Source organism: Parasteatoda tepidariorum, chromosome 9 (assembly GCF_982258835.1).
Source record: "Parasteatoda tepidariorum strain Cologne lab strain chromosome 9, Ptep-v5.0, whole genome shotgun sequence".
NCBI classification, from domain to species: domain Eukaryota; kingdom Metazoa; phylum Arthropoda; class Arachnida; order Araneae; family Theridiidae; genus Parasteatoda; species Parasteatoda tepidariorum.
The window spans coordinates 81126440-81143539 of NC_141763.1; the positions used below are offsets into that span (position 1 = coordinate 81126440).

Consider the following 17100-nt stretch of genomic DNA (forward strand, 5'->3'; position numbering starts at 1 on the left):
ACAACTTTTCTCCTTCTATTGCCATGAAAGCTAAAATAAAATTTCAAAAAAACTGATAAAATAAAATTTATTTTTTTAAAATTTTTTGTTGAAATATGTAGCTTACCAGAAGATGCCAAATGTATAAAAATCTTAATTTTGAATTTTTTGTCGCGTACGTTGATTTTTTAATTACATGCCTGTAAAGCATTTTGACAAAATTTAAAGATCTGTGATGATACTGAATGCCATATTTCGTTTAAGTCTGCTAATTTTCTTTCTTTTTCTTAAAGCTTCAGTTTTTTCAAAAAATTGCTTTAGAATGTTTGTTATCTGTCCAATGCTTAATCAGAATCTCATATGTGATGATAATATCACTTATCAACACACAGATTGCAATGCAGAATTGAATCATTCATTAATCTTAATTTACCAAAATGCGTTAATTGTCATTGTTGTTCTGTTCTTTATGGAATTACATTTCTCATTTGATAAATGATGATAGATGTGATTTCATTAAAATGAAAACAGGTGAAAAGTCTGCTAGTTCTCACTATAATTATCAGACGAAAACACCATTTATCTTTTTTTCTTTGTAGAGTTTTTTTACCCATACGATTTAAAACTAACTCTTCATGCTTTACAAAAAGAATACAAGCAAATATTTTTTGTATCTTTTATTTTTTTTTACTCTCGCATTCTTCATTAAATTATCGAAATTTAAAATATATTGTTTTTCAACTGATTTTAGGATGCCCATCAGTAATTCCATCTGTAGTTAAATATGACAATCATTAAACATTGCGAAACAACATTGTGCAATGATTAATCATTGTGAAACATCATAGTGCAATCATTAAACTTTGCGCAACATTTCAAGTTATTAATTCATATTATAGGCGCAGACTTTGTTTCAAAGTTGGGGTGGGGGTGGGTAGAGAAGGATTATATTCATGAGCATTATAACTCTATACTGCTAAAAAGAAAAATAAAGATATCGTTATAATGTATTTACGTGGTAAATCATAAACATTGAAGTAAATAATTTTTAAAAAAACCATATTTACAATTAGATTCGATTAGATTCGCTGTATATCAAGACTAATTAAAAATATATTTTTTTTAATTCGTTAATTTTCAAGTACGTTCTTGGTTTAATATTTTTCAAAAAATTAATTTAAATAAAAGAAATGGTTGTTCAGTATAAAGCAATAATGCAATCTTCTGAATTTTGAAAAGGCACTGATAAAAAAAAGCAATATTACCAGTGTTAAGTTCTTATAAGACCTGATAGGTAATTAATATTGTAACGTAACAGTGTGTGACAACTGAGCTAAAAAAATCAATTCCTCGAGAAGTAATGCTAAAATGATGTTGCTTGAGAGACACACACGAGAAGTGATGTTCTTTTTTGTGTTGTTGAGAAAGAGAGTTTTTTTCTGAGAAGAGATATTTCGATTGGGTAATATTTTGTGATTTTTCGTGTGAATGTTTAAATAAATTGTTTGGTACAACTCACGTCTTATTTCTGGTTGTTGTGACACAACAGAATTTTACTGGTGGCAGCGGCGGGATATAGTAAGAGTAGTTGATTTAAGGTAGTCAGTGATTGTATATGTAGTTTTTTATCAGTTGTAAATTATGGCTTTTCTTAATAAAGCGAAAAAAATGGATTTGATAGAATTGGCCGACGAATTAGGTGAATCTGTTCCATCTCAAGCAAATGTTTGTGAAATTAAAAAAATAATTCAAACTAGTAAACATTATGAGGTTGAGGATGTAAAGATGTGTTTGACTCGTATAACGGAGGAGAGAATTAGGCGAGAAGAACTTGAAAAACAAGAACGGCGAGAAGAGCTTGAAAGACAAGAACGGCGAGAAGAACTTGAGCGGCAACATCAATTGGAAATGCGTAGACTCGAATTAGAAGCAAATTCTCAAGTCCAGCACCAAAACAGACCGGTATCAGGAGAAACAAATCATAAAATACAGATTTTACAAATAACTCCAAAATTTAATGAAGGTAAAGATGAAATGTCGTTGTATCTGATAAATTTTGAACGTCGAGCAGAAATTGCACAAATTCCTAAAGATGAATGGGTGCCTTACCTATTGAGCGTAGTACCACCCGACATTTCAAATATGATGGCGAGAGAGTCTCCTAATGATGCCAATAACTACGACTTTGTAAAAGAATTGATTCTTAAACAATATAAGCTTAAAGCTTAATGCAGAGGAACTCAAACAAAATTTTTATCGACATTTTAAATCACCTGAAAAATCTTGGCGAAATTTTGCATAAGAATTAAATTGCTATTTTAGCGAATGGGTTTCTGAAGTAAAAATTACCACTTTCGATGATCTTAAGAGTTTGATGGTTACCGAGCAAATGAAACGTCATGTAACAAATGACATGAGAGATCATTTTCTTGAAGATTGGATGGAATTGAATTCTTATTCCAAATTAGCCGGAAAATGGGACAACTATGAAAGTTTAAAAAACAGTTTTTCAAGGAAAAGTCTGCGTCTTATAATCGAAGTAACCAAGATGATTCTTGGCGATCTCTGAACCAAAGTGATACCAGAACTAAAGAAAAGTTGACTTGGCAGAAAAATAATGTTAAAGAAAATGTTCGCGAAAGAGAATTTGAAAGAAGAAGACAGCTTAGATGCTATGAATGTGGTTCTTATGATCATCTACGCCCTCAATGTCCCAAGGCGAAAACAAATTCAGAAACTGTGGCTTCGCTTCACGTTTCGGAATCAAGGTTTCCTGATATAATGACACCATATACGAGCATTGGCATGGTAAATGGCGTTGGCATTTCAATACTACGAGACACTGGCGCAACCTTGGATTTAATTCCTAGAAGATTTGTAAAACCTGAAATGTACACGAGAGAATCTGTTTGGATAAAAACTCCAATACAGGAAGAATCATTTTGTTTTCCATTAGCCGTAGTTGAATTAAACTGTAAGTTAGGAAAAGTGGTTACTAAGGCAGCTGTATTAGGTGATTCTCTTGATCAAGGGTATTATTTATTGGGTAACAAAACGGCTACTCTATTGGAAAATTCGTTTGAAGTCCCAATGATAAGTGCGGCAATGACTCGAAAACAAGAAAAAATAAATGAAAGGAGGGAAGTAGAAACTAAAGATAATGTACAGCGTACAGCTCGGTATAGTGGATTCCAATGAACACAGCGTTACTTCTGATCAAACGGCAAAAAGCGATGACTTACTCACTGAAAAGATTCGTGACTCCAATTTTACTGTTTATTTTCCTTTACTGTTTTATTTTCCTATATACCGATAAACAAAACAGTTTTATGTCAACCTATATAGATCAGTTTTGACAAAATTTTGTGTATGTTTTTTTTGCCATTTCCTACTTTTGCAAAGAAAACTCTGTGGAAGGGAGGAGTTAGACTGTAACGTAACAGTGTGTGACAACTGAGCTAAAAGCATCAATTCCTCGAGAAGTAATGCTAAAATGATGTTGCTTGAGAGACACACACGAGAAGTGATGTTCTTTTTTGTGTTGTTGAGAAGAGTTTTTTTCTGAGAAGAGATATTTCGTTTGGGTAATATTTTGTGATTTTTCGTGTGAATGTTTAAATAAATTGTTTGGTACAACTCACGTCTTATTTCTGGTTGTTGTGACACAACAATATAAATACTGCGAGTATAGACAGTATTTTGCGTTATTTCTGTTACATATGTATAGAATGCAAAATGTATTTGACCAAATAAAGTTTTAATTATTAAAACTGTGTAAAAGAAATGCTATTTACAATTCGCCCAATTTTGTGATAGTTTCTACAAGAGTCAAAAGTTAAGGAAATCAAACTTAATATAGTGATACTGTGTAAGCATTTTCAAGAAGGAAATAACTCCAGAGCACTCGTGAAATCGAAATTAGTTGCCGAAGTTAAGTAATTGCAAGCCAATACATATAATCTCTCTTTCCTCCCGTAGTGATGTCATTTTCGACCAATAGCTTGATCCGGCCACTTTGAAACTTTATCGCTCGTAAACACAAATAGCATATATGAATATATGAATACAAATAGCATAATATGAACTTTCTTAACGTAGATAGTTTAAACCACGCAAAATGCTTGTAGGCTAGGAATCCTATTCAAACAATGATTTCGGAATTCCTTTAGTAGGTAATGAAATATCTCAGTTACTTTTAACTCCTTTCAAAATCCACGTAAAACAGTTTTACTAGCAATATTTTTAAAGGAAATCGTTAAAACGTTGCAAATTGTTGGAGGGGATTATATTCCTTTAGTAGAACTAGCCCCCTTCTACCCCTTGCAATCCACGCCCGTGATTCCTATGAATTTTTTCAGTATTAAGTTGTTGTTGTTGTTTCTAATGCCACTTGCCGATTAACAATCCTGTTTGATGAAGCTACGCGAATTTAAGGTGCCACCTTTATCCAAGAATACGACTTCCACCGTACACACGTCACAGCCCCTTATAAGGTGAGCCCATTTATATATCCATTCATTCAACCACAGATCGTAATTTTGACCTGAACCAGAGAACGATCAATCTCCGATTTAGTACCCCAGAGATATGATTTGTTATGGGAACAAGGAGGACTTTGTGACCTGACAGATTTAACTTGCAGTCACCATTTACTAAGTGGGGAATCTTCGGCAGATGGGGATCGAACTCAGGACCTCTTGGACATGGTCCAGCGCTCAACTATCCAAGCTATCCCGGCCCTTCAGTATTAAGTAAATAAATGGGTGTATCAGCGTATCAAGTTTAACTATTTAAGCATGTGATTTGCTAGCATATTTATCCTAAACATTCATTTAACCATTGAAACTGAAACAACATATGTTAACTAATATATGGGAACCAATTGTCATTAAAACTATAAATTTAAAAAAAATACTATATAAAATCTTAAGACCGATGCAAAAAATATTAATCCATTAAAAATTAATAAAGATTAAAGCATTAAATACTAGTTTATTAGATCAATATGAGTTTTTAAGATAGATTCATTGAAAATGAAAAACGTTTTATTAAATTTGTATTCGATAGTTAACTTATTAATTGAATAAAATGTAATGCATTTTATACCAGATCAAATTAATATACTTCTTACCTCTAGTTGCGCCCCAACCAACTGCGAAACAGTTGTTTGTAATATCAAGTTTTGTATACAGTTTTGGAAGACAAGCTGGTTGCACATACTTAGTGAATTTAACAGGAGCATTCAATTTTATTAAAGCTATATCATGGGTAAGGTCATACTGACCATCTCTTTCGAACTAAAAACAGAAAAAAAATTATTTGGAGCTTTTTTATTGATAGCAAAACAAAAGTTTTCTGTATATTAACTGCTTTTCTCAAATTGTCTATCTTTTTTCTCTCTTTCGAACCAAAAACAGAAACAACTTTTTTATTGATGACAAAGAAACTTAAAACTGTATATTAACCGCCATTGCTGAACTGTCTATTTTTTTTCCTCTTAGGAATAGATAAAAATTAATTTTATGCTTTCTTCAAAAATAAATTTTTGCTGCTTTCGCCGAATTGTCGATTTTTTCCCTCTTTTGACCAGAAAAAAGAAGAAAAAAACTTTATTATTGATAAAGAGGAAAATTTTTATTGTGTATCAACTGCCTTTGCCGAATTGTCTATTTATTTTCTCTTAATTAAAAATAGAAACAAATTTCTTTTCTTATTGATCGCAAAGAAACTTTATACTGTATATTATTTACCGCCATTGCTGAACTGTCTATTTTTTCCCCCTTAGGAACTAAAAAGATAAAAAAAAAAAATTATTTTATGCTTTCTTCAAAAATAAATTTTTACTGCTTTCGCCGAATTGTCGATTTTTTTCCTCTTTTGACCAGAAAAAAGAGAAGAAAAAAAACTTTATTATTGATAAAAAACAAAATTTTTATTGTGTATCAACTGTCTTTGCCGAATTGTCTATTTATTTTCTCTTAATTAGAAATAGAAACAAATTTCTTTTCTTATTGATCGCAAAGAAACTTTATACTGTATATTATTAACCGCCATTGCTGAACTGTCTATTTTTTTCCCCTTAGGAACTAAAAATAGAAAAAAAAATTAATTTTATGCTTTCTTCAAAAATAAATTTTTACTGCTTTCGCCGAATTGTCGATTTTTTTCCTCTTTTGACCAGAAGAAAGAGAAAAAAAACTTTATTATTGATAAAGAGGAAAATTTTTATTGTGTATCAACTGCCTTTGCCGAATTGTCTATTTATTTTCACCTAATTAAAAATAGAAAAAAAATTTCTTTTCTTATTGATTGCAAAGAAACTTTATACTGTATATTAACTGCTATTGCAGAAATGTCTGTTTTTTTCTCTTCTGTACTAAAAATAGAAAAAAAATAATTTTATGCTTTCTTCAAAAAGAAACTTTTGCTGTATATTAACTGCCTTTGGCAGATTTTCAATTTTTGTTCCTCGTTCGAACTGAAGATAGAAAAAAAAATAATTTTATGCTTTCTTCGAAAAGAAACTATTATTGTATATCAACTGTTTTGGCAGGTTTTCCATTTTTTTCCTCTTTCGAACTAAAGATAGAAAAAGAAAAATAATTTTATGTATTCTTATTAATCAGAAAGGATATTTTTACTGCATATTAGGTAGTTCAAAAAGTTGTGCAACAATTGCGAAAATTTCAGCTTTTACGAGTTTTCATTTTGCGTTGCAAAACTGAACTTTGGGTTTTGATTCGTTATTGCTATAAACCAGGGCAAAAGAGAATAGAAGGGCTAGTTCACTCCGCTCTTAGAACTGAAGCTACGATTTCCCTCCTCATGACGTCACTGTGTCCACAGATCTCGGAAGATCGCATGCAAAGATATTATGATAACTTTGCAGATTTCTCTTTGTAAAAATAATTTAGACTTTTTCTGGTTATTAGCCTTCAAACTTTACGTAATTAATACATTATTTCCATTCATAAACATAGTTTAAAAAAACTTTCTTGGCCAGTATACTAAAAAAATACCATTTTAAACTTATAAAAATATTTTACTAGTTGGCGAAAATGACACTATAAATACTTTATTTTAGAAAGTTCAGTTTTAACTTTAATTATTAAAAAAAATGAAAGTATATATCGACATTTTTTTATCTACATATTCTTTTATAACAATAAGTTGAGTTAAATTTAGAATCCCCGATTTTAAAATATGCCGTTAATAGCAATTTGTTCATACCTTATCATTAAGAAGCATCAACCTTAAACGATAATTACTGAAACAAAATAATAATTTAGATTCATAATGCCATTAGAAGTTTTACAATTGTTTATAGATATTTAAATTTACGATGGTATAATTTATAGATATTTAAATTTAAGACAGTATAATTTTTAAAAAAAAATTATAAATATTAAGAATAACTACATTAAAAAATATGTTATGAAATTAGGAGAACTCCAACTATATACTATGTATTTTATTTATACTTTTTATTTACATTTTAATTTTCTTTGACTTTATCCATTTTTTTCACCTGCCTTTCTTTTTGAAGTAACGAGGTGGTTTCTATTTAGATAATGAATTTTTATAAAAGTTCTTAACGACAGAATAAACGTATAGCTGTTTTATATTAACTGTGTCATTTCGGAATCCTTTCTTTACATAGTTGTTCATTTACTTTAGGGAACACGCGGAAAATTATATTTTTTCCTTTTGTTTTTCTATCAAAATTTTTTCAAGTTGCAATCGCGCAAACTGGCATTTCGATAATAGATTTAAATTCTTGTAAATTCGCTGCAAAAACTGAGGAAAGTCATTATAGAAAATAACAAATGTCTTAGAATATGTCGCAAAAAGAAATGCCCCAATATTAGTTAGAGCTGGTAAGGCCGAAAGCTCAGTTCTTGAAGTAAAAGTGCGAGCTTTGCGCCAAAGTGACGTCACTAGAGAAAATGGGAGGATTGGCGCGGCGAGAGCTACTTCAAAGGAGTGAACCAGCCCTTCTATTCTCTTTAGCCCTGGCTATAAACGAGATCTTTCGGGAAGGGATCTTTCTTCAAGGGTATTCAAGAACTGTTTTGACAACCTAATGTTTACTACTTTCGTTGAATTGGCAATTTTAACCTATTTTAAACCAAAAATAGAAAAAAAACAAAATTTTTACTATACATTAACTGCTATTGCCGAATTGTCATTTTTTACTGCCATTGAACTTTAGGTTATACAGCTTGTCCGTATCATATCAAGCACTAATGATATAAAATATAATATGTTATGTTAAGTTAATAATGTTCACTTTGGGATTTCAAATAAATGTATTAAAACAGACTGGAAACTAACTTCTGTTGTGCTCTAACGCCAGAAGTAGTGGGCGGTGCACAGCCATGTCACAAACTGTCTGTTACTGCAAAGTTTCTTGAATGCTAGCCAAAGTATCGTTGTAAGAGTAGAGCATTGTAAATGACGTCATGTAATGACGTAAATGACGGCTTGTAATGACGTCATATAATATGTGCTACTATTAAAAATCTTAGTGTGAGATATAAAGAGTAATCGAATGTCATGGTGCAAAACAAATACAGTGCAGAACCAGTTATCCGGAAATCAGAAAACCGGAAAACCAAAAAACCGGAACGAAATTCGATAAATTTTCACCATTTTTTAAAAAATAAATTTTTTTCCTCATAAGATTTTAGGATTTTTCTTTCTTTTTTGAAAGATGTTTACCATACCATCATTTTAGAAATAATCATTACACTGTATTACTTCATCGTTTTTTCTTCTTTTTAAGATTATTTCCAAATATAATTTATTTTTAGTTGAGTTTAACAATAAAAAAACGGCTTTTTGTAGCGATTCAGAAAACCGGAAAAATCAGTTATCCGGAATAGCGATGGTCCCGATCGTTCCGGATAATCGGTTCCCAACTGTATAATAAGCCACCGACATTAATATGAATTGTATTTTGTAAATGGTTTTGTTGCTGTATGGTAACGCGCACCCTCACAGCTCTCGGAAAACACAAGATCGTTTATGCATTCTCATAATGTTAGTATTATGCAAATTTCAATTTAATATTATTTTATTTAATATTATTTCATTTAATATTAGATTAAGTTTTTATTTGCAAATAAAAAGGAAAGTTATATGTGATTTTTTTTATTACAGTGGATCGAAGGTTAGCTTCTAAACTGTTCACGTAACAGAAAAAAAAACATTATCGAAACTTGCCGAATCATTAACAAGGAAGATCTTATTAATAATATCAAAACTTGTTTGATCTCTCAAAGAAAATGAGAAGCGATTCCTAGAAATACCGTTAAATTTTATTGAGTTATAAAACTGATAATCTTATTACTTTCCTCAATAGTGATTCATCAGATTTGAATTACGTTTTTACTTCTCTTGTTTAAGTAGAATTACGTCGTTCCAATTGTGTATACTTTTTTTCCCTTTCAGGGATTTTAAAAATATAAATAAAAATAAAAATATTAAGAGTGGTGATTAGGGAACACCCTGCATAAGCTAGAAGTTACTTACTTTGCTTGGAGGTATATTGTTGTGAATGACGATCCGCTCTGCGCGTCGAACTTGTTCGTACTCATCTTTAAAATATTTTCTGTGTTTTCCCAAATGAATTCGCCAAAAGTGTGGTCCTCTCATGCTAAAATAGAAGAAACAAATATTATTATTGTCTTATAAAATTCAATACATAATTTTTTTTTCTATGATGATCTAAGAAATTACGGTTTAACATAAAATTTTTATTTATTTTAATGAAATTAGAGTTCTGAACACAATAGTTGATTGTTAAAATGCTGAAAAAATGCCAAAACACTTCTAATATCAAAACAATGGTTTATGATTAATTATGTGCTCAAAATGCTGTTACATAGTAAACTATTTATGCAAACAATTACTTGAAATGTTATATGCAGGATATGTATCTTCTAATTCATTGAAATATTTCATGCTTGAAATTCTGTATATAATATAATCTGTATATGAGATGTTCTAAGAGCTAACTATTTTTTTTTTTATCTCTTAGAGTGGTTTGCAACCTTATGTTTTATGGTAATTTTTCATCCTCTTGGTGGCTTTTATCACCCCTCTGAGTTTGCCAGACGAATTTCGGAGCACCCTGTGTACAAGACGTTCTGAGAGCTAACTGAACAGCGAGTATTATTTTAAAGCAGCATTTAAAAAAATGACATCAGTAGATTTTTATAAATATTTGAAATTTCTCCCATTTTTTAAAAAGGAAGATGGATTTTCTATCTCGTCACATGATAATGATCAACTTCAGTGTACTTTTTATCTGAAAATACTGAATTAAATTTCAAAAACTTATTTGTTTCAATACTCTATATTTCTTTAATATTTTTGTGGAGGGTTTTAATGTGGATCCTTTTATCCTTTTGTAGAGGATTTAATCCTTTTGTGGAGGGTTTAATACTTTTGTGGAGGGTTTAATCCTTTTGTGGAGGGTTTAATTTGTAAAATTTCATAATTGATTGATTTTAAAAGTTCAGAATTTTTTTTTAAGAATTTTTTTTTTCAAAGTAAATTTAAAACCAATGACTGAAAATTTCAAAACAAACGTGTATAAAGGATGATTGAGTAAAGCCGTTACAAACTAGGGTAGAAGGGAGGATACATCATAAGGATTGAAAACTACATAGCAAACTCATGGTCGGAAATGTTATCGTACGCCGCAAGGGGCACTTTATAAATTATGCACTGTTTATGCTTATGCATTGGAAATTGTACTTTTATTAATCTAAATAATTTTAATTTTACGTTAATTTTAAGTTTTATTCATCTTAATTTTATGTTAATTTACATTCAAATGCGACAAGAAATAGCTGTTTTATCGTAGTTGTTGTTATTTATGCCACTTGCTGATACCAGCAAGCCTGATTGAAATCAAGCAATTTTTTTTAAGGCAGAGGGTGCGTTTCTTGTTTTTATTTCAGTGTCGCCATCTATGGCAAGAATATGGCTTCAGCCATACACACGTCTCAGCCCGTTTTACAGAGAGGACCCAATCATGCACCATTCATCCACATAATAAATGGAGTATGAATGTATGGAGTATGACAAACTTTATAAGCCCCCAAGTTAGTTGCTTAATCCTTGAATTACGTAAAAAACCTATTTCCGGGTTTATTTTAATATAATATTGGACAATAAATGCTAGAAAAATGTAAAATCAACTTAAAACTATGGAAATTTGGATAAATGAAAGAACCGTTTGAAATGCGGACGAGCAGCAAATTCATTATCGCTCCAAGCAGAGCACAATAACGGATTGCTTTGCGATTCTTAATCCATTTGATTTTCCTTACCTTCACTATAAGTTAGTAACTGTTGTGCTGATTCAACCTGCACTTTGATTTTAATAAAGTGGCAGAAACAAAAATATAGTTTTTGAATACCGATTCAGTATTTCTTGAGAAAAGGACTATTCTATTGATAAAAATCTATTTCCGGGTTTATTTTAATATAATATTGGACAATAATTGCAAGAAAAATGTAAAATCAACTTAAAACTGACATCCACATAATAAATGGAGTATGAATGTATGGAGTATGACAAACTTTATAAGCCCCCAAGTTAGTTGCTTAATCCTTGAATTACGTAAAAAACCTATTTCCGGGTTTATTTTAATATAATATTGGACAATAAATGCTAGAAAAATGTAAAATCAACTTAAAACTAAGGAAATTTGGATAAATGAAAGAACCGTTTGAAATGCGGACGAGCAGCAAATTCATTATCGCTCCAAGCAGAGCACAATAACGGATTGCTTTGCGATTCTTAATCCATTTGATTTTCCTTACCTTCACTATAAGTTAGTAACTGTTGTGCTGATTCAACCTGCACTTTGATTTTAATAAAGTGGCAGTGTACGCAACAGAGTTACAGGATAAAAATGATCAGCAGACATTTTTTAGAACACTCATTTTTTTTATTATTTTTTGATCTGTTGCCATTCGCAACTCTCATAAAAGTAATATGAATAGTCATGTGACATATGATGTTCCTACAATACTCCCTCACCAGTAACTAAGTTACGATGCTTGGCAAGTATGTCAAATTTGTCATATAATGATAATATAACAGCATATATACAGTTCAAAAATTATACTACATAATGACTCATCATAATACGAAAACGTATATACAAGATATTAATATAACATATATACAAATTATACCATTCTAGTTTCAATGCAATAAAAAATATATATATAAAATAAATGTATATGTATCTAATTAATACAGTTTTGTTCTAAAAAGCGAACAGGCTTTTTTATTTTTCTGCCAAATCTAGACATTTTAACATTTTGCTCGGAATTGGCTGCATTTTCTTGTAATTTATTTGATGTTAAACATTCGTTAGGTTTTGCAGCTTTTAGGTTTTCATCGTAATCTGGATTCTCATTTTCAGAATTCAGTAGATAAGCTGGTTTAAGCCTGTCTATTGAAATGCTTACGTTTTTTCCTTTATAACTAATTACAAAATACTTTTCTGACTTATCCATCACTTTATAGGGTCCTTGATAAGGAGACTCTAATGGCTTCCTGACTCTATCAATCCGCATAAAAACATGTGAACATGAACTTAAATCTTTGTGCACAAATACTTTGTTCCTTTTGAAATATTTTGACTCTAAAGGTTTTAATGTTTCCATTTGATTTTGAAGATTGCTAATAAAGTTTTCCGTGGATGTTGTCACTTTTGAGTTATCAAAAAATTCACCAGGAAGTTTAATGCATTTACCATAAACCATCTGAGATATTGAATAGTTGGTGTCATCGCGTAGAGCAGCTCTGAGACCAAGTAAGATAGTAGGAAGAGTTTCAGACCATTTAATAGAGTTGTGTGCCTTTATTGCAGTTTTCAATGTACGATGTTGACGCTCAATTTTGCCATTGCACTGAGGATGATATGCAGTTGTTCTGTTGATTTTTACTCCACATAAGTTGGTAAGAGATTTAAACGTTTCAGAATCAAACTGTGATCCTCTATCGGTAATTACTCTGTATGGCACTCCAAATCTAACTATCCAATTTTCATAGAAACATCTGGCGACTGTTTCAGCTTTGATATCAGGTATAGGAACTACTTCTATCCAGCTTGTAAAACGGTCAATACAAGTCAAACAGTATCTGTTTCCATTGGATGGGGGTAACGGTCCAATTAGGTCAATATGTATCTCGTTAAATCTTTCATCGGGTTGTCGATATTCTCCAAACTGGGATTTAGTATGTTTTGAAATTTTGTTTTTTTGGCAATCAATACAGGATTGTGCCCAAATTCGAACATCTTTTCGAATTCCAGGCCAAATAAATCTTGACGCTATCTGTTTGATAGTTGATCTGATTCCTGGATGAGATAAACCATGTATCAGTTTGAAAATAATCATTCTTGAATTTTTAGGTATATATGGTCTAATTTTATTAGCAGAGATATCACACCATAGAAATTTACCAGACTGTAGTGGTTGTTGTTTAAATTTTAAGGTTGTGTCTGATTGCATTAGTTGTTTTAATTCTTCATCACTACTTTGATCATCAGCAATTTTCTCATAATCTACACTAGTTACTTCTTGAATTCGGGATAACGCGTCTGCGACGATATTATTTTTGCCAATAATGTGTTGAAGGTTAGTCGAAAACTGGGATATGTACTGGAGATGTCTATTTTGTCTTGGAGATGCTTTTTCATTTTTTTGTTTGAAGGCAAAAACCAGTGGCTTATGGTCTGTAAATATAGTAAATTCTCGACCTTCTAATAGATGTTTGAAATGCTTTACAGAAAGATATATCCCTAATAATTCTCTGTCGTAGGTACTATATGATTTCTGTGCATCATTTAATTTTTTTGAATAGAAAGCTATCGGTTTCCAAGCACCATTTTCGTATTGTTCCAATACAGATCCGATTGCGAAATCTGAAGCATCTGAGCAAAGGCATAGAGGTAATTCAAACTTCGGATATGTTAGCAAGGCTACATTGGATAAGTCTTGTTTGCATTTTTCAAACATGTTAATAGCTTGTTCAGTCCACATTATTTTTCTTTTGTCATTTTTATGAGCTCCTTTCAAATATTCGTGGAGAATTGCTTGCGTTTTAGCAGCGTCTTTGATGTATCGTCTATAATAGTTTATTAGACCAAGAAAGGTTTTCAGTTCACGTATGGTTTCTGGCAACTTGTAATTATGGATTGCTTCTACTTTTTGGGAAAGGGGCTTGGATCCTTCCGAACTGATTTCATATCCCAAAAACTCCAATTTCTCCACAGCAATGACTGACTTGGTAATATTGATTCTGAGGCCATATTTATCTAATTTATCAAAAAGTTGTTTTAAATGAGATTGATGCTCTTCTTTGTTTCGAGATGCCACTAATATATCGTCTAGATAAGGAAAAACGAAATCAAGTCCACACAGAACTTCATTTATGAAGCGTTGAAACGTTGAAGGTGCATTTCTGAGGCCGAAACTCATAACGTTGAATTCAAAGAGTCCGAAAGGGGTAATTATTGCGGTTTTTTGTTTGTCCTCTTCATTTATAGGAAGTTGATAATAAGCTTTAAATAAATCGAATTTAGAAAATACTTTGGTGTCTTTTAAAATATGATGGAAATCTGCGATTCTTGGTATTGGATATCGGTCTGGTATTGTTTGGTCGTTTAGTCTTCTATAATCTCCACATGGTCTGTAAGACCCATCCTTCTTTTTAACCATATGTAAGGGACTTGCCCAGGGCGATTTTGAAGGTCTAATAATCCCGTTGTCTAGCATGAATTGAAATTCTTCTTTGGCTATTTTCAATTTTTTTGGATCTAATTGTCGTGCCTTAGAAAACACAGGTTTTCCCGTTGTGGCGATAAAATGTCGAATTTCATGTTTAGCATCACTAATTAATAAGTTTGGCTTAGTTAAATTTGGATATGAAGAGAATAATTCAGAAAACTTAGAATTTTTATCCATAGTGGAAATTGTTTCCGTCATGCATATTGGAGAAATTTCTCCTTTAACTATTAAATTGGTTACTCCATCAATTAATCTTTTTTCTTTAATGTCAATTAATAAATTAAACTTATTAAGGAAATCGGCCCCTATTATTCCTTTATTAATTTTGGCGATAATAAATGGGAAATTAAATGAGCGGCGAAGTCCTAAATCAACAGTTAATATTTTGATTCCATAGGTTGTAATCTCGTATCCATTTGCTGCATATAGTTTAAAATCTTCTACTGTTTTATTTCGATGAGTTGCAGGTATTAGACTAACATCAGCTCCTGAATCAACTAAAAATCGTAATCCTGAATTTTTATCCTTTACAAATAATCTGAACTTGCGGCTTTCATTAACATCAGCAACAGTTGTAGCCGCTAATCCTGTTGCATCATGGAGTTTTCCGACTTTTCTCGCCAAGCACATGGTGAATAACATTTCTCAGGTCGGCAATCACGTCCGGGTCACCAGTTGTACGCAACAGAGTTACAGGATAAAAATGATCAGCAGACATTTTTTAGAACACTCATTTTTTTTATTATTTTTTGATCTGTTGCCATTCGCAACTCTCATAAAAGTAATATGAATAGTCATGTGACATATGATGTTCCTACAATAAAATATAGTTTTTGAATATAGTTTTAGTTATAGTTATAGTTATAGTATAGTTAGCAGAAACAAAAATATAGTTTTTGAATACCGATTCAGTATTTCTTGAGAAAAGGACTATTCTATTGATAAAAATCTATTTCCGGGTTTATTTTAATATAATATTGGACAATAATTGCAAGAAAAATGTAAAATCAACTTAAAACTGACATCCACATAATAAATGGAGTATGAATGTATGGAGTATGACAAACTTTATAAGCCCCCAAGTTAGTTGCTTAATCCTTGAATTACGTAAAAAACCTATTTCCGGGTTTATTTTAATATAATATTGGACAATAAATGCTAGAAAAATGTAAAATCAACTTAAAACTAAGGAAATTTGGATAAATGAAAGAACCGTTTGAAATGCGGACGAGCAGCAAATTCATTATCGCTCCAAGCAGAGCACAATAACGGATTGCTTTGCGATTCTTAATCCATTTGATTTTCCTTACCTTCACTATAAGTTAGTAACTGTTGTGCTGATTCAACCTGCACTTTGATTTTAATAAAGTGGCAGAAACAAAAATATAGTTTTTGAATACCGATTCAGTATTTCTTGAGAAAAGGACTATTCTATTGATAAAAATCTATTTCCGGGTTTATTTTAATATAATATTGGACAATAATTGCAAGAAAAATGTAAAATCAACTTAAAACTGACATCCACATAATAAATGGAGTATGAATGTATGGAGTATGACAAACTTTATAAGCCCCCAAGTTAGTTGCTTAATCCTTGAATTACGTAAAAAACCTATTTCCGGGTTTATTTTAATATAATATTGGACAATAAATGCTAGAAAAATGTAAAATCAACTTAAAACTAAGGAAATTTGGATAAATGAAAGAACCGTTTGAAATGCGGACGAGCAGCAAATTCATTATCGCTCCAAGCAGAGCACAATAACGGATTGCTTTGCGATTCTTAATCCATTTGATTTTCCTTACCTTCACTATAAGTTAGTAACTGTTGTGCTGATTCAACCTGCACTTTGATTTTAATAAAGTGGCAGAAACAAAAATATAGTTTTTGAATACCGATTCAGTATTTCTTGAGAAAAGGACTATTCTATTGATAAAAATCTATTTCCGGGTTTATTTTAATATAATATTGGACAATAATTGCAAGAAAAATGTAAAATCAACTTAAAACTGACATCCACATAATAAATGGAGTATGAATGTATGGAGTATGACAAACTTTATAAGCCCCCAAGTTAGTTGCTTAATCCTTGAATTACGTAAAAAACCTATTTCCGGGTTTATTTTAATATAATATTGGACAATAAATGCTAGAAAAATGTAAAATCAACTTAAAACTAAGGAAATTTGGATAAATGAAAGAACCGTTTGAAATGCGGACGAGCAGCAAATTCATTATCGCTCCAAGCAGAGCACAATAACGGATTGCTTTGCGATTCTTAATCCATTTGATTTTCCTTA

At 31.1% G+C, this 17100-nt stretch overlaps 1 protein-coding gene across 1 annotated transcript in view; it reads right to left on the reverse strand.

The window, feature by feature from the left end:
* Nucleotides 1-17100, reverse strand: part of LOC147804277 (chymotrypsin-like elastase family member 1) — a 45967-nt gene that overhangs the window by 3724 nt on the left and 25143 nt on the right. The window contains exons 6-7 of the mRNA XM_087152240.1: nt 9514-9637; nt 5111-5276 (exon numbers count right to left, since the gene is read on the reverse strand). Coding sequence (XP_087008366.1) covers nt 5111-5276; nt 9514-9637 — 290 coding nt within the window. The remainder of the gene's footprint in view (nt 1-5110; nt 5277-9513; nt 9638-17100) is intronic.